The sequence below is a fragment of the Tachyglossus aculeatus genome, chromosome 10, assembly GCF_015852505.1.
Source record: "Tachyglossus aculeatus isolate mTacAcu1 chromosome 10, mTacAcu1.pri, whole genome shotgun sequence".
NCBI classification, from domain to species: Eukaryota; Metazoa; Chordata; class Mammalia; order Monotremata; family Tachyglossidae; genus Tachyglossus; species Tachyglossus aculeatus.
This window is the reverse complement of record NC_052075.1, coordinates 58,620,069-58,641,646: the sequence shown is the minus strand read 5'-3', so window position 1 is coordinate 58,641,646 and position 21,578 is coordinate 58,620,069. Positions and strand designations below refer to the sequence as shown.

Below are 21,578 nucleotides of genomic sequence, written 5' to 3'. Positions count from 1 at the left end.
TCCGGACATTTAACTACCTCCTCAGGCCCTCACCCCCAACGATCTGGCCACCTACTTCATTAGTAAAATTAACACCATCAGGTCTGAGCTCCCCAAAGTCACCCCTCCCCCTTCTCCATCCCCTCCGATCTCAACCCGCTCCTCTACTTTCCCATCCTTCCCAGCAGTATCTTCAGATGAGATCTCCTCCCGCCTCTCAAGTGCCGCCCTGTACACCTGTGCTTTGGACCCCATTCTCTCTCATCTTATAAAAACTCTGCCCTTTCCCTCCTCCCTTCCTTAACTTCCATCTTCAACCGCTCACTCTCCAATGGTTTCTTCCCTTCAGCCTTCAAACATGCCCACGTCTCCCCATCCTAAAAAGACCCTCTCTTGACCCCACTGCCCCTTCCAGTTATCGCCCTACCTCCCTCCTACCCTTCCTTTTCAAACTCCTAGAACGAGTCGTTTACACTAGCTGCCTCGAATCTACACTCGCTGCCTCGAATTCCTCAACTCCAACTTTCTCCTAGACCCCCTCCAATCTGGCTTCCGTCCCCTCCATTCCACCGACGTTGCCCTCTCAAAGGTCACCAATGACCTCCTTCTTGCCAAATCCAATGGCTCCTACTCTATCCTAATCCTCCTCGACCTCTCAGCTTCCTTTGACACTGTGGACCATCCCCTTCTCCTCAACACATTATCCATCCTTGGCTTCACGGACTCTGTCCTCTCCTGGTTCTCCTCTTATCTCTCTGGCCGTTCATTCTCAGTCTCCTTCGCGGGCTCCTCCTCCCCCTCCCATCCCCTTACTGTAAGGGTTTCTCGAGAGTCAGTTCTTGGTCCCCTTCTGTTCTCCATCTACACTCACTCCCTTGGTGACCTCATTCGCTCCCACAGCTTCAGCTATCATCTCTACTCTGATGACACCCAAATCTACATCTCCTCCCCTGTTCTCTCTCCCTCCCTCCAGGCTCGTATCTCCTCCTGCCTTTAGAACATCTCCACCTGGATGCCTGCCCGACACCTAAAACACTCACCATGTCCAAGACTGAGCTCCTTATCTTCCTTCCCAAACCCTGTCCTCTCCCTGACTTTTCCTCATAGTGGACAGCACCATCATCCTTCCCGTCTCACTAGCCCGAAACCTGGGTGTCATCGTGTCAATAAATACGATCGAATGAATGACTCCTTGACTCCGCTCTCTCATTCACCCCACACATCCAATCCGTCACCCAAACCTGCCGGTCTCATCTCCACAACATCGCCAAGATCCACCCTTTCCTCTCCATCCAAACCACTACCTCGCTGGTTCAATCTCTCATTCTATCCCGACTGGATTACTGCATCAGCCTCCTTTCTGATCTCCCATCCCCCTGTCTCTCCCCGCTTCAGTCGATACTTCACTCTGCTGCCCGGATTATCTTTCTACAGAAATCCTCTGGGCATGTCACTCCCCTCCTCAAATATCTCCAACTGTTGCCTATCAACCTCCGTATCAAACAAAAACTCCTCACGATTAGCTTCAAAGCTTTCCATCACCTTGCCCCCTCCTACCTCACCTCCCTTCTCTCCTTCTACAGCCTAGCTCTCACACTCCACTCCTCTGCTGCTAACCTCCTCACTGTGCCTTGTTCTCGCTTGTCCCGCCGTCGACCCCTGGCCCACATTCTACATCTGGCCTGGAATGCCCTCCCTCCACACATCCACCAAACTAGCTCTCTTCATCCCTTCAAAGCCCTACTGAGAGCTCAGCTCCTCCAGGAGGCCTTCCCAGACTGAGCCCCCCCATCCTCTCCTCCTCCTCCCCTCCCCATCGCCCCTATTCCCTCCCTCTGCCCTACCCACTTCCCCTCCCCACAGCACTTGTGCATATTTGTACATATTTATTAATCTATTTATTTTATTATTGTGTATAAATCTATAATTCTATTTATTTTGATGGTATTGGCACCTGTCTACTTGTTTTGTTTTGTTGTCTGTATCCCCCTTTTAGACTGTGAGCCCAATGTTGGGTAGGGATTGTCTCTATATTTTGCCGAATTGTACTTTCCAAGCGCTTAGTACAGTGCTCTGCACACAACAAGTGCTCAACAAATGCGATTGAATGAATGAATGAGGAAAAGTGGGACTTAGTCTGGGAAGGCCTCTTGGAGGAGATGTGCCTTCAGTAAGATTTTGAAGAGGTGGGGGGAGAGTAATTGTCTGGTGGATTTGAGGAGGGAAGGCATTCCAAGCCAGAGGCAGGATGTGGGCTAGGTGTCGACGGTGAGACAGGCAATATCAAGGTACAGTGAGAAGTTTAACACTGGAGGAGCGAGGTGTGCGGGCTGGATTGTAGAAGGAGAGAAGCGAGATGAGATAGGAGTGGCAAGGTGATGGAGTGCTTTAAAGCAAATGGAGAAGAATTTTTGTTTGATACAGAGGTGGATGAGCAACCATTGGAGTTTTTTGAGGAGAGGGGTGACGTGTCCAGAACGTTTTGGTAGAAAAATGACCCAAACAGCAAAGTGAAGTATGGACTGGAGGTCAGCATGGACAGACTGACGCAGTAATCCAGGCGGGATAGGATGAGTGGTTGTATTAACGTGGCAGTAGTATGGATGATGCAGAAAGGGAGGATTTTAGCGATGTTGTGAAGGTGGGACCTCAGGATTTCGTGACAGATTGAATTTGTGGGTTGAACAAGAGAGAGAGGAGTCAAGGATAACGCCAAGCTAATGGGCTTATGAGACAGAAAGGATGGTGGTGAGAAAGTGATGAGAAACTACTACTACTACTACTACTACTACTACTACTACTACTACTACTACTACTACTACTATTATGAACTCCATATGGGACAGAGACTATGTTCAACCCGATTTGCTTGTATCTACCTCAGATCTTAGTGCAGTACGTGACACATAGTAAACACTTAACAAATACCACAGTTATCATTGTACTACTTGTACTATCACAACTAGCTCTAAAGTTGTTGCGGAAAGGGATGGGGCAGGGCTAGTGGACAAAGTGGTGGGTGGCTTAGACTTGGGAATGGAAACAGAAAAAGAGGATGAGGAAGGAAGACCTGAGGGGAGAGCTGTAAGTCTGTCCATACTAAGGAAAGCTTTGGCCATTCAGTTTCGTTTTCTGTTACAGAATCACAAACAAGTGTCCAAAGCCTCTTATTTCTTCTTAAAGAAAATCACCCTCTTAGCTAAGTCCTTGATAGCCTGCTTCACCTGCTGGTTTCGTAGGGTGTAGATAAAGGGGTTCAGCATGGGGGCCACGGAAGTGTTTAGCACCGCCACCCTCTTGTTGAAGTCTAAGCCTTCCTTGGGGGATGGCTTGATGTACATGAATATGCAGCTGCCGTAAGAGAGGGAGATGACGATCATGTGGGAGGAGCAGGTGGAAAAGGCTTTTTTTCTTTGCTGGGTGGAGGGCAGTCTCAAGATCGTGCGGGTGATGGCCGTGTAGGACACGGCGACTAGTGTCAGAGTGACCAGGAGTGTCCCCACTGCTAATATAAAATTCATCTGCTCTAATAATTGCGTGTCGGTGCACGAGATTTCCAACATGGGAGCAGTGTCACAGGTGAAATGGTTGATGACGTTCGAGTCACAGAAGTCCAGCTGGAGACCCAGGATGAGGCCCGGAAAGATGATCAGGAAGCCAACCAGCCAGGAGCAGAGGACCAGCAGGGTGCAGACTCTCCGGCTCATGATGGTTAAGTAATGTAGCGGCCGGCAGATGGCGACATAGCGGTCGTAGGACATGGCGGCCAGGAGGAAGAACTCCGTCGCCCCCAGGAGGATGAAGAAGAACAACTGAATGGCACAAGCATTATAGGAAATTGTCCTGTCCCCGGTCGAAATACCCACCAGCAGTTTGGGAATGGTGACCGATGTAAACGAAATTTCTAGGAAGGAGAAATTCTGGAGGAAGAAGTACATTGGGGTGTGGAGGTGGGAGTCCAATAGGGTGAGGGTGAGGATGGTCAGGTTCCCAGTGATGCTCAACAGGTAACTGAGTAGCAGGAATATGAAGATGACAATCTTCCAGTCTGGATTGTCCGTCAGCCCTAGGAGGATGAACTCGGTCACTGAGGTCTGATTTCTCATCGCTGACTCTGGATTTCCTCCGGGGTCACACCTTAGGATGAGAGACGAAGCAGAACTGAAGTTGATCAGGGAATTTTTTTGTTTATTGTTACATTATAGACTCTCCGAAACTCTTAGTACAGCTCTTTGCCAACAGTAAGCGCTCAATAAATACGACTAAATGAGAAGAGAGGCTGAAAAGGGGAACTCAAAGAAACCAGTTGGAATGCTTCTCCTTCTCTCATTGGACCGAATCATTACGATCACCCTGGCTGTCTTTATTAAACCAGTCCTCATCAGCGTTTATTGAGCACCTCTTCTGTACACAACACTCTCATAGGCTCTTAGGTAAGCAAAATCAATCAATCAGTGGTATTTATTTGGTGCTTACAGCATACAGAGCACAGCAATAGACTACGGACCCCGCCTGTGGGGAGTTTACAATCTAATGGGAGAGATCAGCAGTAAAAATTAGCTATTAGGAATTCACCCAGATTTTTGAACCCAGGGGCAGAGGAGGTCATCAGTCTCGTCAGCAGAGCAGAGTTGGGGCTAGAACCCCAGGTATCCCAGAGCTGAGAACTATCAAATGGACCCTTAGTAGGGCTCCAGGCTAAGATCTGCCTGGTGAAAAAGAGACAGTTGCCAGGGGCAATAGATCACCTGAGGCACGGGCCAATAACAACCCCTCAGAGATCGAGAGATCAATCTAGCCAGTAAAAAATGCCAATCCATCTGATTCCTTTCCAATTGTCGCTGTCTCCTTCCCTGCTCAAATCAGAAAGGTCAGATATGGGACAGAAAAAATCAGCAGAGATCAGATTTCGGGAGGACCGAGATTCTTAAGGAGGAGCATATACTTACTTTTCTGACATTCTCGATGGTTTTGATCAGAGTTTTCACCCTGAATATTCGTTTTGTTCATTTGAAAATCCGAATCGACCCTTTCCCTGTTCTCAGGAAGAATTTCCTACTATTTAAGCAGTACAAATCTTTCTCCAGTTTTGTGGTGCCCTGCCAGGCAGGACGGAATCTCCCTTATCCTCCTCCTTCTTCTGCTGCTAGTTCCATCAGTTTGTGGAGGGGAGAGGAGTCAGGGTCCTGGGCGACACCCTTCTTGCCAGCCTAACATCGGGGATGGAGAAAACTCTGTTCTAGAGGGAAGGAAAGATAGAATAGCTGAGACTGGCGAAAGCAAGCTGCTTTCTAACAGTCACAGAAAGGAGATTTGTCGTTATTCCTTTCTCCCCCAGCCCTTATTTTACAGAGACAAAATTCAGCCCCTTTTATGAGTTCTTCTCAATGCAGATGGGGAGGGCTTTTTAGATAACAAAAGAGACATTCTCTGGAGATGCTTATTGCAAGGCACTAATGAACTTGGCTCTCAATCCCCCCTGAGCATAAAATTTTAATTTGGGTGGGAAAGAGACGGTGCCTGGAAAAACCCCGACGGAGGAGTGATGGGGATCTTGAAGGGTTCTTTCCTGGAGCTGGGGCTGGCTTCGCCAATCCGCTCATCACCCAGTGGTCCCTGCTCTCTGGGCTACCCGTGAGGGAAAACTGGCCATTGCACCCAAGCTGTACTGGGGTGCTGCTGTAACAGCTGCTGCTGTTGCTCTTTTGTTTTTCTTCTCTTGCTGTTCTTAAGAAAGTGGAAAATATCCCTCCGGCCCTTAGTCCCACTTCATTCATTCAATCGTATTTCATTTGATCGTATTTATTGAATACAGAGCACTATACTAAGCGTCTGGGAGAGAACAATATAGCAATAAACAGGCATGCTTCCTGCCCACAGCGAGCCTACAGTCTAGAAGGGGAGAAAGACATTAATATCAATAAATAAAATTACAGATGTGTACATAAGTGCTGTGGGCTGGGAACAGAGGCAGTGAATAAAGGAAGCAAGTCAGGGCGATGCAGAAGGGAGACGGAGAAGAGGAAATGAGGGATTAGTCAGGGAAGGCCACCGTGTGAGGTACTCAGCGATGTCTGACCACAACGGGAAAGCTCAGGGGTGTCTGCAGATGATAAGATCTTGGACATCTGTAATTTACTGAACAACATATCTGTAATTTATTTATTTATATTAATGTCTGTCACCCCTCCTAGACAGTAAGCTCGTTCTGGTTAGGGGATGTGCCTGTTTTATTGTTATACTGTACTCTCCCAAGTGCTTTGGACATGCTCTGCACACAGTGAGTGCTCAATAAATATGGTTGACTGGAGAGGTTCTGCTCCATGACTACAAGTGGCAATTGCTCTCCCTGCCAGCTCTCTTACAATGCGGGCTACGGGGCAATAGGGGTGAGGGGCCAAAGTGGGGGGAAAGAGCGAGAGACTGTGTAGGCTCAGTGCATTGCAATCATGACTGTTGCACTCAGTAGCTGCTCAACTGTCTGTGATCTATATCAGGAACTGTCTCCTCTGATAGATTATTATTATTAATAATAATTATTATTATCATATTTGTTGCGTGCTTACTGTGTGCCAGGCACTGTACTAAGCGCAAGGGTGGATACAAGCAAATTGGGTTAGACACAGTCCCTATCCTACGTGGGGCTCAGAGACTCAATCTCCATTTTCCAGATGAGGGAACTAAGGCACAGAGAAATGAAGTGACTTGCCCAAGGTTACACAGTAAGCAAACGGTGGAGCTGGGATTAAAACCCATGGCCATCTGACTCCCAACCCCGTGCCTTCTTCCCTACACAATGCTGCTTCTCAAGAAAGTGAGATCACTGAGGGCAGGGAACTGCCACTTCATCATTTTTATAATCATCACCCTCATTTATGTCAATACCTATGTACTCAGTGGTTTCCCGCTACGTGAAATTTATTTTACTGTCTGTCTCCCCCGTTAGATTGTAAGCTATTTGAGGACATGGCTCATCTTCCCCAGCATGGTGTAGTTTATAGAGCACGGGCTTGGGAGTCAGAAGGTCATGGGTTCTAATCACGACTCTGCTACTTGTCTGCTGCATGGCCTTGGACAAGTCACTTCACTTCTCTATGCCTCAGTCCCCTCATCTGTAAAATGGGGATTAAGGCTGTAAGCCCCATGCAGGACAGAGAATGCGACTGAACCGATTTGCTTGTATCCACCCCAGCGTTTAGTACAGTGCCTGGCACATAGTAAGCACCTAACAAATGCCACAATTTTCATTATTATTATTACTAACTCCACTGTTCTCTTCCAAGAACTTAGTACTGTACTTTAAACATAGTAAATATTCAATAAATACTATTGATTGATTGGCTACTAATTCTTGAATATTCTCCCAACTGTTTAGGAGTGCTCAATAAATAATAATCATTATTAGACTGTGTTCTCCTTAAGGGCAGGGATCATGTCTACTAACTCTACCGTACTCTCCCAAGAACTAATTCAGAGCCCTGTATACAGTAAATACGCAGTCAATTCTATTGGTTGACTGATTAATTTATGGATCTAGTACTATGATTCTAGGGGATCTAGGGAGGTTTCTCGATTCACTGTCATATTGAGGTGTGAGAGTGGGGCTGAGATCACTGCTCTCACCTTCAAAGTGTGGAAATTGAAGTATTCTACATGCTGTAAACATTTGGTAGGTACTAGCACTTGGTAGGTACTTAATCAATCAATACTATTGATTGGAAAATCTGGACATAGCGGCCAGGAGGAAGAACTCGGTCTCCTCCCACAGGATAAAGAAGAACAGCTGTGTTGGACAACTGTAGTACGAAATGATCCTGTCTCCAGTGATGTTTGCAGCTAGGAATCTGGAAATGCAGGCACGCATGAAAGATATCTCCAGGAAGTAGAAAATGTGCAGGAAGAAGTATGTGGGAGGGCAGAGACAGGAGTCAAGAAGAGAGAGGGTGACAATGGTCAGGTTTCTGGTGAAGCTCAGCACATAGGTAAAGAGGAGAAAGGGGGACGATCATAGTTCATTGTTGAGGGTCATGATCTGCTCCAAAAGAATGAAATACAGCTTTTCATGACCACCTCCCAACTTCTCCTAGAGCTGCAAATCGAAATTCAAAAAATTCTGCCTCAACCAAGGAAACAACCCAAGAAGTTTGCTCTGGGAGAGAGGTAGAGATATCTATGAAAGTGACGAAAATGTTTCATAAGCCCTCTCTTCAGGACAAACGTCCACTGAAATGTAACACCTCCCCCTGCTCCTCTGGAAGATAGACCAACCAACCAACCAACCAATCAGTCAATTTATTGAGCACCTACAATGTGTAGAGCACTGTGCTTGGAAAGAGAGAGTTAGTAGAATTAGCAAATATGATCCCTGCCCTTAAGGAGCTTAGTGTGGGAGAACAAACCCTGTCATCAGTTAGACAGGAGGAAGAAGGAAAGAGGATTTGTACATGTGTTACATACACTTAATTAATAGAGTGTGTGAGATATGGACAGAGAAGCAGCATAGCTTAATGGATAGAGTATGAGCCTGGGAGTCAGAAGGTCATGGGTTCTAATCTCAGCTCTGCCACTTATCTTCTGTGTGACCTTAGGCAAGTCACTTAACTTCCCTGTGCCTCAATTACCTCATCTGTAAAACGGGAAGTGAGACTGTGAGTCCCACATGAGACAGGGACTGTGTTCAACCCAATTTGCTCGTAGCCACCCCAGCGCTTAGTACAGTGCCTGACACATAGTAAGCGCTTAACAAATACCATAATTATTATTATTACCGATGGTGAGTACTCAAATGTTTAGGTGGGGCAGAAGTGCTGAAATGGCGGTTGTGGGGGATATAAAGTGGGCATATCAGTGATCAATCAGAAAAGAGTCCCTGGAGGAGATGCAATTTCAGAAGGATTTTGATGATGGGGAGAATAGTGGTATGCCAGATGTGGGAAGGGAGAGTTCCAGGATGAAGGAAGGGTGTTGGCAGCTGGAGAGATGAGGGCAAGGGTAAAGGGTTTAGAATGACCTGGATAAAAGCTGTAAAAATTACAATCCTTTTCCTACAAGGAATAGGAATATACAGGTGGTTAAATACAAGGTTCTGAACTGTGGTTTCTCAATAAAGCTGTGCTGTATTCTCTCAGGAGAGCCGTATCCAGGCAAAGGAATCTCAGAGGGCCTGAGGCTCTCCAGTCTGAGTTTACAACTGAAAATACAAATTAGGATTGGTGGAAGCTCTTGTTCTCTGGGTAGCTGTGGGGCTGGCTTGAGGGTAGCTCTAATCTCCAGGCTCCGAGGAACCTTGTTCCTACCCCACCCCAACAGAGACTTATGTTTCAAGCTTACTAATCATTCCCCTAGTGCCTCATTAGTCACTTTTCAAAGTTTATGTCTCAGGAGAGGACTCGATTTGCCTACCTCTGACACAACAATGGAATGATGAGCTGTTCCTGAGTGGATTTGATCACTTCAGAGGGATTTCTTTTGAGAAACAGCAAGGCCTAGATCAAAGAGCATGAGATTCAGAGTCAGAGGACCTGGGTTTTAATCCTCTGTCTGCTGGGTGACCTTGGACAAGTCACTTAACTTCTTTGTGCCTTAGTCCCTCATCTGCAAAATGGGTATTCAATGTCTGCTCTTCCCTCTATTTAGACTGTGAGCCCCATACCTTGATTACCTTCTCTCTGCCCCTGCACTTAGTACAGTACTTGACACATAGTAATGGCTTAACAATAATAATAATAATGGTAATTGTTAAGCACTTACTATATGGCAGGCACTGTACTAAGCGCTGGAGTAGATACAAGCAAATCGGGTTAGACACAGTTCCTGTCCCACGTGGGGCTCACAGTCTTAATCTCCATTTTACAAATGAGGTAACTGAAACCCTGAGACGTGATGTGACTTGCCCAAGGTCACATAGCAGGCAAGTGGCAGAGCTGGAATTAGAATCCAGCTCCTTCTAACTCCCGAGCCCATGTTCTATCCACTAGGCCATACTGCTTGGACTATGGGGAGAGCTGTGGACTGGTGAATTTGAAGTGGGAGGGAGTTCCAGGAAGGAGGAAGGTTCATGGGACAGAGACTGGAGACGAGAGAGTTAGGAACATATCACATGAGAAGCTGTGCTTATGAGGAAAAGGAGAGTGTGAGCTGGAGTGTAGTAGGAGAACGAAGTGAATATATAATAATAATGATAATAATAATAACTACGGCATTCATCAAGCACTTGTATGTCAAGTACTGGTCTAAGCGCTAGAGTGGATAAAAATTAATCAGATCGGCAAGCAAGACATTAGTCCTGCTAAGATTTCTTGGGTTCCCATCTCCTTCAGGTTTCTGCTCTCCTTCCACCTGGAATACAACCATTGTCTCTGGGCATTTTCCAGAGAGGCCATAGCTCTTCTAACCAGGACCGGTTTCTCTCACCTCAGACTTCTAACCCACACTTTGCACCTTTAGCAATGCCTGTCAGCATTGCCTAGTTTGCGTGAAGATGCAGAACAAGATGGATCTGATGGGCAAGCGTTCTTAGTGAGGAGGGAAGGGTTATGGTCCCAAAGAAAGTTTTGATTTCCTTCACTGCTCATTAGGAAATCAGTAGACCCGAGTTTAAGTCCCACTCTGCAATTGTCCTGCTGGGTGAACTTGGGCAAGTCATTTCACCTCACCCAAATCAATTTCCCCCCCTGTCACATGGAGATTAGATAGACTGTGAGCTCTGTGTGAGAGAGGGACTATGTCCGGTCTGCTAATCATGTATCCACTGCAGCTTTTTGGGCTGAGTGAGCACTTAATAATTATTGCAAAGGATATAAACATTGTTAAAGTACTTTGGAAATGTTATCATAATGCTAAACAAAAAATAAGGCACTACTATCTCTTCTTTCTCCTCTCTTCTTCACTCCTCCTCCTCTTCCTTGACCTCCACCTATTCTTTCTCCTTCTCTCCTCTTGACAGCAGCTCTCCTAAGGTAAGCAGCCAGAAAAGTTGGTATGGTTAGTGTCATTAAGGAAGCTATGAGTTCTTATAAGTTGAAAACATGCAACAGGCAGACCAAGCTAATAAATTCCAGCAGAGAAGACCAATGAAATGATAGAATAGTCTCTTCTCAGAAAGCCTTAGGGTGCTGGGCTGTTTAGTCCTGAGAAGGGAAGGCTAAGAAGGGCGTCGGGGGTGGTGGTGTCAGGGTTGGATGAGGTTCTCCAAGAGTTAATGACCTTTAGACAGTGAGCCCCGGTTGGGTCAGGGACTCTTTCCAGTCTGATTATCCTGTACATACCCCCAGCACTTATCACTGCACTTGGATAGTAATAATAATGATAATATTAATAAAGATAATAATAACGGTATTTGTTAAATGCCAAACACTGTTCTAATTGCTGGGGTAGATACAAAATCATATAATATTAATAATAATAATGATGGCATTTGTTCAGCGCTTACTATGTGCCAAGCACTGTTGAGAAGCAGCGTGGCTCAATGGAAAGAGCACGGGCTTTGGAGTCAGAGGTCATGGGTTCAAATCCCGGCTCTGCCAATTGTCAGCTGGGTGACTTTGGGCAAGTCACTTCACCCCTCTGGGCCTCATTTACCTCATCTGTAAAATGGGGATTAAGACTGTGAGCCCCCCGTGGGACAACCTGATCACCTTGTAACCTTCCCAGCGCTTAGAACAGTGCTTTGCACATAGTAAGTGCTTAATAAATGACATTATTATTATTATTATTATTATTATTATTATTATTATTATTATTATTCTAAGTGCTGGGAGTGGGGTGGGGGGGAAGATACAAGGTAATCATGTTGTCCCACATGGGGCTCACAGTCTTAATCCCCATTTTACAGATGAGGTAACTGAGGCACAGAGAGGTTAAGTGACTTGCCCCATGTCACGCAGCAGGCAAGTGGCAGAGGCGGGGTTAGAACTCAATCAATCAATCGTATTTATTGAGCGCTTACTGTGTGCAGAGCATTGTACTAAGCGCTTGGGAAGTACAAGTTGGTAACATATAGAGACGGTCCCTACCCAACAGTGGGCTCACAGTCTAGAAGACTCAGGCCTTCTGACTCCCAGGTCCAGGTTTTTTCCAGTAGGCCATGCTAAACAATTATTTTATTATCATTATTATTATTAGTAGTAGTAGTAGTAGTAGTAGTAGTAGTAGCAGTAGTAGTAGTAGTAGTAGTAGTAGTAGCAGTAGTAATTATTAGTAAGTAGTAGTAGTCATAGCGAAGAATGGGACTCTCAACAGAAAAAGCAGAAGCAACAGCTGCAAGACTCTGATAGGCTGCTGGGAGACTGTCCAGGCTGCGAGGGCTGGGTTTATAGCAGGGGAGATGTGGTAGGTGTGGTACTGCCTGGGAGTAAGGAACTGGACTAGATGATATCTCGGGAAATCTATGATTCTATGAATTGCTTTGCCAATCCCTCATCGCTGCGAGTCGGTAATCTGTGAGGACAGGAGCGGGTGCATGCAAGGCCCGGAACAGATGGCTGACCGCAGAGCTTGGCTCCACTGACTCTTCCCTCGGGAGGTGGAGGGGGAGCTTTTCGGCCCTTTTCCCTGCCTTCATCCGGTCGGGGTGCCCTAAGGCTCTTTCTGGAAATGGTTACAATCTAGAATGCCCCTCAAGTTCCAGGAGGGTGGGGAAAAAAAGCAGTTCAGCTCTGGTACAAAGAGAGCGAGGTAGAGGGTGGATGTTGGAGGAGAGAGGGAGACCGTCACAAACTAGCTGACAGATCTTCGACTTTTCATCTCTGCCTATGGCAGATTCCCTCCCACCATGAAAAACAGCCCTTCTGGGGGGGATGGGTGCTGCACTAACTGACCCCTGAGGTCCTCTCGAATGGTTGAGTCAGACTGAATAGAAACTGTAGGAAGGGCTAGCAAGGATGGGAATTAGATAGATTGTGAGCTCCGTGTGGGAGATGGCCTCTGCCCGATCTGTTAATCATGTATCCATTTCAGCTCTTAGAACATACTAAGCGCTTAATAAATGCTTTAATTAATATTTTGGGGCTCCTTGACAGCTCTCGCCTCCTCCGCACGGGTGCCTTGAGGATGCTATCCCTGAACTACAAACACCCTGTAGCTGCTCCCACTCTTTCGGGAAAGACTGAAACAACTTAGTTTCTCAAAGAAGCATCCGCCTTCTGGCATGGTATTTTGCTGAAATCTCAGCTCTGTTGAATGCCTCCTGAATTATTTCAGTAAATTCTATCGTCAGATTGATTTTGAGATGGTGCGTGTATGAAAAACCCTGAGTGGGATCATATAAACGAAATTCCTTTTTTAAGAATGCTGTAAAGTCTTTGGGTGTGAAAAAGCTCCTCTCTCTCCCAGAATGCCAACTTTTCCTGAAACTGCTTCAAGGGACTGGGGGAAGGAATAGGAGTCAAACTTTAAGGGACAGGGGTCGGGGGAGATGAAGACTGGGAGGGGAAAGGCTTCAATCAATCAAACGATAGTAATTATTGAGTGCCTACTATGTGTTGAGCACTGAATTTGGAGCTTGGGAGAGTACAATACATTAGAATTGGTAGACCAGACACAGTAGCTTATTGTCTACTCTGTGCAGAGCACTGTACCAAGAACTTGGAAGTGTACATTAGGTTAGCAGGCATGATTTCTGCCCCCCATGAGCTTACAAGCACCTGGAAGAAGCGTACACCAAAAGAAATAACAGATAGATTTCTGATAGAAAAAGAGAAGAAAAAGTGCTTGTGTAGAAAAGTTGGTGCTGAAAGAATAAATTACGTAAGTTGACATGTGGAGAAATGTGTAGTTGGTGCAGAAGGTCTGTTGTTGTAGTTGGGAGGATGTGATCTAGAGAGAAGTAAAACGAATCAGGGTAGGGCTCCTGGGGGAGTTAGGATTTCAGGAAGGCTTTGTGGATGGAGAGAGCTGTGGATGGACTGATGTGGAGAGAGAGGGAGTCCGATCCAGGCGTTGGAGTCAGAAGAGAGGAGAACAACTCTCAGGAAGAAGGTGAGAATGAGATGAGAATCTGCAGTAGAAGGGAATACGCCAAAGAGGAATGAAAAGCAGAAGATTAATATCCCTTGCTAAGAAAGTAGTTGGAGTGTTTTTCAGAGAAAAGTTTTGGCACGAATGAAGATTTGGAAAGTGGGAGTGATTTCATGAGAGCCAACAGAGCTAGTGGGCACGAGGAAACCCAGAAGACAAAAACCAAAGAAAATAATATTTAGAGAAATGAAGAATCAAGGTAAACGGGTGAAGACATTATCCCTTTTTCCATGATTTCATAAAAAAAAGTTTTCCTTTGGCCCTGACCAGCTGCCATTTTTCAGCCCTCTCTTTCCAACTAAACACTTGGGAATTCACCCCTCTCCTTTCCCTGTAGCACTTATGTACAGATCTTTACACTACCTTTTCCTCCTATTGATGATAATAATAATGATAATGATAACAGTAATAATAATAGCATTAGTTAAGCGCTTACTAGATGTCAAGCACTGTTCTAAGCGCTGGGGTAGGTTGGACATTAGTAATTGATTTTTATGTCTGTTTCCCAGGAGAGACTGTAAGTTCTTAGAAGGCAGGGATCATATCTACTAATTCTATCATACTCTCTCAAGTGCTTGGCATTGTGCCCTACACACATTAGGAGCTTAATCAGTATGATTGATTGATTTGTTGTAAATCTTGTCAGAGTCTGGATCACCTGCTAGACTTCAAAGGAGAGCAGGGATCACATTTTCTAACTTTACTGTACTGTCCCGAGTGTTCAACACAGTGCTCCACACACAATTGGAGCGCAATACATATGACTAATATACTGAGAGAATGATTGAATGATTAGTCTTCCAATTCTTCTCCCACCTGCGTTCTCCCTACTCTTTCAATGCCCAGAGGAGCCAATGATGAGAAACCGAACAACAGTGACATAGTTCATTTTCCTTTGCTTGACAGATGATCCATTCATTCAATTGTATTTATTGAGCGCTTACTGTGTGCAGAACACTGTACTAAGCGCTTGAGTCCAGAGTTTCAGCCTCTGCTTTTCCTTTTTCTGTTTGCCACCTATGTGCTGTGTTGCCAGTAAACTGACCATCATCACCCTCATCCTGCTTGACTCCCGCCTCTGCATCCCCATGTACTTCTTCCTGTGCAATTTCTCCTTCCTGGAGATTTCTTTAGCGTCCCTCTTTGTCTCCAGAATGCTGGTCAGCATTGGAACTGGGAACAAGACCGTTAGCTTTGACGCCTGTTTTACACAGTTCTTCTTCGCCATCTTGCTGAGGGCGACAGAGTTCTTCCTCTTGGCCACCACGTCCTACGACCGTTATGTCGCCATCTGCCGGCCCTGAACTACACGATTGTCATGAGTGGCAGCGTCTGCATCCTGCTGGTTCTTGGATCCTGGGTGTCCGGCTTGCTTACTATTTTAGTGCCAAACACCGTGATCATCCAGCTGCCTTTCCGTGACTCCAACGTTAACAACCATTACTGCTGCAACTACATAATATTACTGCAGCTGGCCTGCTATGACACCCACCCCATAGAGGTGATAGTCCTTGTCTTGGCGGTGGTGACACTCCTGATCACCCTGGCTCTAGTGACCGTGTCCTACACGGCCATTGTCTGGGCCATCTTGAGACTGCCCTCCGCCCAGCAGAGGAAAAAGGCCTTTTCTACCTGCTCCTCCCACATGGCCATGGTCTCCATCTCCTACAGCAGCTGCATCTTCATGTATATCAATCCGTTCCCCAAGGAAGGCTTAGACTACAATAAGAGGGTGGCTATGCTCCACACCTCCGTGATTCCGTTGCTCAACCCTTTCATCTACACCCTGCGGAACCAGCAAGTCAAGCAGGTCTTCAGGGATGTGGTAGGAAATGTAAACATTTTCCACAGGAAATGAGAGTCTTGCTGGACATCAGAATGTCAAATCCCAGTATGGAGGGATCAACAAAGATGGAAGATGCATCAATGGTCAGACCATTGATCCATCCACCCAGGACTCTGCGTCTGTCAGTGGCAATGGAACGATATGGAGAGATGGGGCTATGACTGTCCTGGATGGTAACCATCTTCATGGTTAGAGTGCAAGCTCCTTCATGGAAGGGAGCCTGTCTTCTCCCACTATTCTCTCTCCAGGGCTTAATTAATATTTAATTAATATTTTTGATAGATTGATGTTGAGAGGCTGGCCACTTGACACCCCAAGTTTCCCCCTAGTAACTCCTTACTGATGGCCCATCCATATATCACACAAATCCTTGACCACAATCGCACCCCCTTTAGATACGAATGAGAGATTTATAACTTTTCCATAGGTATATGGTGAATCTGACACAGTATGGAACGCCTTAGGGCTTTAGGTGTTTTAGGTTATTGGGTTTCTGTAACCAAGTCGTGCACTTACGTGATGTACTTACGTGATGTACTTTTGTCCATTTTCTCCTCAGGATCCACTTGTTCCCAGAATTCCCCCCAGCCCCCCCCCCCCCCCCCCCCCCCCCGCCACCCCGCGGGATGCCTACATATTGATTGATTTACTCTCACCCTCAGCACATAGGTGTATTTGTATAACCAATTTTACAGTTAATTTATTTATTCTGATTACCCTGTTTATAACGTTTTTGGGTATTTTTGCCTGTTTTCAGTAGGGTGGAAGTTCCTTGTGGGAAGGAAACTTGTCTTGTAGATCTACTTTACTTTCCCAACTTTTACTACTGTGTGCTGTGCCCATTGGAGCTCATCAAATACCACCAAGCTGGTCCAGATGTTTGTCATATCCCTACTGGAGTACTACTTCCCGGTCCTCGCAGACCTCTCTGTCACCAGCCTCTCCCCTCCCTTGCCCACACTTCACTCTGCTGTCCAGATCATTTTTTTCTAAAACTTCACGATGCTTCAGCTTCTTCATCTATAAAATAGGGATTCAATGATCGTTCTCCCTCTTACTTAGATTGTGAACCCCATGTGGAACAACGACTTGAGTCTGACCCAATTACCATGTACCTACACCAGTGCTTGTCCCATAGAAAATGTAAAATAAATACTTCTATTTTTGTTATTATGGTTATACCTATAAACTTTTTTTGGACGGAACTCATCCATCTCAAATTCACCCCCACTTCACTGCTCAAGTAACCCCAGAACCAACTATTCCTGACTTTTAACTTTCTCCTTCAACCCCCTGTGACCCCAAGTCCTCTTGCCACTAATGATCTTGCTAATAACTTTGCTAAATAAATTGAAATCATTATGTGTGAACTCCCTAAATTCTTCCCCATCACCTCCCTAGTTCCTTCCTACCCCTGTTCTGGTGCTTTGGGAACCGTGTGCTATTAGTACTTCCTGGATAGGGCCCTGAGGAGAACTGAAACTCAGAGTGCAAAGTGACTTGCAGAAGGCTGTACAGTAAGAACACAGGCATTGCCATAAAAAATGTCCCCAAAGGAGGAGGCTTGGCAGTTTGGAGAAAAGGAGGGGACACTAATGTATATATTCAGTGATTAATTTTGACATCTCTAATTGTGAGTATTTGTATGTCTGTATCTTTCATTCGAATATAAGCTCCTTGTGGACAGGGATTGTGTCACTCCTTTATTCTGTACCTCCCAAACAATTGTTGTCAATCAGTAGAATTTACTGAACGCTTACTCTGGACCGAACACTGTACTAAGCACTTGGCAGAGTACAATAGAGACACGATCCCTGCCCCGAAATAATTTACAATCTAGTGGAGAAGACAGCTACATATGTAAATCACAAGTGGTTGGGAAGAGGTAGAGTTTAAAGATATGGACATAAGTGCAAAGGAATCAGGCGTAAATACCCAAGTGCTCAGGTGATACATAAATGATGGGGCAGAAGTTGGGGGAAAATAGGGTGGGGAGATTCGAGACTAATCAGGGAAGGCCTCCTGGAGGAGATGGGAATGGACAGTGGTCTGCCAGTTATGAAGTGGGAGGAGGTTCCATGTTAGGGGGAGGGCATTCATTCATTCAATCGTATTTATTGAGAACTTACAATGTGCAGAGCACTGTACTAAGCACTTGGGAAGTACAAGTCAGCAACATATAGAGACGGTCCCTACCCAACAGCGAGCTCACAGTCTAGAAGGGGGATACAGACAACAAAACAAAACATGTAGACAGGTGTCAAAGTCCTTAGAACAAATTGAATTAGAACTATATGCACATCATTAACAAAATAAATAGAATAGTAAATATGTGCAAGTAAAATAAATAGATTAATAAATCTGTACAAATATATATGCAAGTGCTGTGGGGAGGGGAAGGAGGTAGGGCGGAGGGGATGGGGAGGGGGAGAGGAAAGAGGGGGCTCAGTCTGGGAAGGCCTCCTGGAGCAGGTCAGCTCTCAGTAGGGCTTTGAAGGGAGGAAGAGAACTAGCTTGGTGGATGTGTGGAGGGAGGACATTCCAGGCCAGAGGGAGGACGTGGGCGGGGGGGTCGACGGCAGGACAGGCGAGAACGAGGCTCAGTGAGGAGGTTAGCGGCAGAGGAGTGGAAGGTGCGGGCTGGGCTGTAGAAGGAGAGAAGGGAGGTGAGGTAAGAGGGGGCGAGGTGATGGAGAGCCTTAAATCCGAGAGTGAGGATTTTTTGCTTGATGTGTAGGTTGACAGGCAGCCACTGGAGATTTTTGAGGAGAGGAGTAACATGCCCAGAGCGTTTCTGCACAAAGATGATCCGGGCAGCAGAGTGAAGTATAGACTAAAGTGGGGAGAGACAGGGGGATGGGAGGTCAGAGAGGAGGCCGACACAGTAATCCAGTAGGGATAGGATGAGAGATTGAACCAGCAAGGTAGCGGTTTGGATGGAAAAGAAAGGGCAGATCTTGGCGATGTTGGGGAGGTGAGACCGGCAGGTTTTGTGACGGATTGGATGTGAGGGGTGAACGAGAGAGCAGAGTCGAGGATGACACCAAGGCGGCGGGCTTGTGAGACTGGAAGGATGGTAGTGCCGTTTAAAGTGACGGGAAAGTCAGGGAGAGGGCAGGATTTGGGAGGGAAGATAAGGAGTTCAGTCTTGGACATATTGAGTTTTAGATGGAGGGCAGACATCCAGATGGAGATGTCCTGAAGGCAGGAGGAGACCCGAGCCTGAAGGGAGGGGGAGAAAGCAGGGGCAGAAATGTAGATTTGGGTGTCATCAGTGTAGAGATGATAGTTGAAGCCGTGGGAGCCAATGAGTTCACCATGGGAATGAGTGTAGATAGAGAACAGAAGGGGACCAAGAACTGACCCTTGAGGAACCTCTACAGTAAGGGGATGGGAGGGGGAGGAGGAACCGGCAAAGGAGACTGAGAATGAACGGCCGGAGAGATGAGGAGAACCAGGAGAGGACGGAGTCTGTGAAGCAAAGGTTGGATAGCGTGTTGAGGAGGAGGGGGTGGTTCAGTGTGGAAGGCAGCTGAGGGGTAGAGGAGGATTAGGATAGAGTATGAGCCGTTGGATTTGGCAAGAAGGAGGTCATTGATGACCTTTGAGAGGGCAGTTTTGGTGGAGTGCAGGGCGTGATTAAGAGGTCAACAGAAAAAGAAATCAGTGCACTATGGGTGCTTAAAAATACTAATTCTACTCCTCCTCCAGTGAGCTATAGTTTTAGAGTACTAATTCCTTGTGGGCAGAGGAATATGCCACTTCTGTATTTCCTGAGAGCTCAGTACAGTGCACCACACCCAGGGGGTGCTCAATAAATACTACTGGTGTTGTTTAGTGAATACAGCACGGGCCTAGGAGTCAGAAGCAACCGGGTTCTAATTCTGGGTCTGCCACATGTCTGCTGTATGACACTGGGCAAGTCATTTAACTTCTCTGGGCCTCAGTTACCTCATCTATAAAGTGGGGATTAGAGTGTGAGCTTTATGTGGGGTAGGGACTGTGTCCAATCTGATGGATTTGTTTCTACCCCAGCACTTAGAACAGTGCTTAGCACATTGTAAGCACTTAACAAGTACCATAACTGTTATTATTATTACCACTACTATTAGGGGGCGCGGTTTCAGAGAGAAACCATTTTATTTGCCAAGATCCTTCTCAGGGCCTCCTTGACATCTTTGTTCCTCAGGGAATAAATAATGGGGTTCAGCATGGGGGTGATGAGGGTGTAACACATGGCAGCCACCTTGCGACACTCAGGGGATGAGGGTGGGGTGAGGTAAACGAAAGACACGGTTCCATAGAGGAGGCTTACGACACACAGATGAGAGCCACAGGTGGAGACAGCCTTCTTTCGTCCTTCAGAGGAGTGGATCTTCAAGATGGCAGAGCCAATGAAGGTGTAAGAGCCCAGGATAACCAGGACGGTGGGCAGAATGATGACTGCAGCCACGACAAAGGACATGGCCTCCTGGACGGAGGTGTCAGAGCACGTGATCCGGTGGAGCTGCTGGACATCGCAGTAGAAGTGTTCGATGACCCGTGAGGTACAGAAGCTCACAGAGAATGTCGTGGTAGACTGGAGAGTGGAGCTGATAAAGCCACAGGCATATGAGCCAGCCACTAGCCGGTTGCAGAGAGACTGAGACATGCGGGAGTTGTAGAGGAGTGGCGAGCAGATAGCGACCAGTCTGTCATAGGCCATGGCCGCCAGGACAAAGCCCTCGGTTACAATGAAGATAGTGAACAGGAAGAACTGGGCAACACAGCCCGCGAAGGAAATGAACTTACCCTGTTCCCAGAAGCTGGCCAGTGCCTTGGGGGCAATGGCAGAGGTGTAAGAGAGGTCAGTGAAGGACAGGTTCTGGAGGAAGAAGTACATAGGGGTATGGAGCCGCAGGTCCCCTTGTATCAAGGCTATCATACTGACGTTCCCCACCAGCACCAGGCAGTAGGCCACCAGGAACACTAGGAAGAGGAAGATCTGGAGTTCTGGGATGACCCTAAAGCCCATGAGAATGAAGTAGGTTCCCACCGACCGGTTGGCTTCTCCCTCACTGCCCATCCTGAAGGTCTGCTGAGGAGCAATGACCGTGTTAATTTGGCTGCAGAAGTGGTAATAGCACTAGTGTGATGATAGTGATATTTATTAAGTGTTTACTAAGTCCCAGGCATTGTACTAAGCACTGGGATAGGTAGAAGATAATCAGGTTGGACACAGCCCAGGTTCCATATGAAGCTCACAGTCTTAATTCCCATTTTACAGACTATGTAGCTGAGGTCCAGGGAATTGAAATGACTTGCCCAAGGTTACACAGGAGACAAGTGGTGGAACAGAATTAGAACCCAGGTCCTTCTGCCCCCCAGGCCTGTGCCCTATCCACCAGACAATGCTGTTTCTCATCAGTGCTACTGCTATTACTACTACTATCACTACTACTACTATTACTACTACTACTAGTTAGCTACTACTATCATTACTACTAATAGTAGTAATGAGAAGCAGCGTGGCTCAGTGGAAAAGAGCCCTGACTTTGGAGTCAGAGGTCATGGGTTCAAATCCCGGCTCCACCAATTGTCAGCTGTGTGACTTTGGGCAAGTCACTTCACTTCTCTGTGCCTCAGTTCTCTCATCTGTAAAATGGGGATGAAGACTGTGAGCCCCCCGTGGGACAAGCTGATCACCTTGTATCCTCCCCGGAGCTTAGAACAGTGCTTTGCACATAGTAAGCGCTTA

The 21,578-nt window shown here is 46.5% G+C and overlaps 2 protein-coding genes and 1 pseudogene across 2 annotated transcripts; 1 reads left to right on the top strand and 2 right to left on the bottom strand.

Moving 5' to 3' along the window:
* Positions 1-3,146: 3,146 nt before the first annotated feature.
* Positions 3,147-4,085, bottom strand: LOC119933286 (olfactory receptor 6C76-like). The gene has a single exon (XM_038752729.1). It carries the CDS (start codon positions 4,083-4,085, stop codon positions 3,147-3,149), a length of 939 nt encoding a protein of 312 aa, XP_038608657.1.
* A 10,764-nt stretch (positions 4,086-14,849) lies between these two features.
* Positions 14,850-15,853, top strand: LOC119933033 (annotated as a pseudogene).
* Positions 15,854-19,964: 4,111 nt separating this feature from the next.
* Positions 19,965-20,906, bottom strand: LOC119932798 (olfactory receptor 9K2-like). Its single transcript, XM_038751938.1, has one exon. The coding sequence runs from the start codon at positions 20,904-20,906 to the stop codon at positions 19,965-19,967; it is 942 nt and encodes a 313-aa protein (XP_038607866.1).
* Positions 20,907-21,578: the final 672 nt, after the last annotated feature.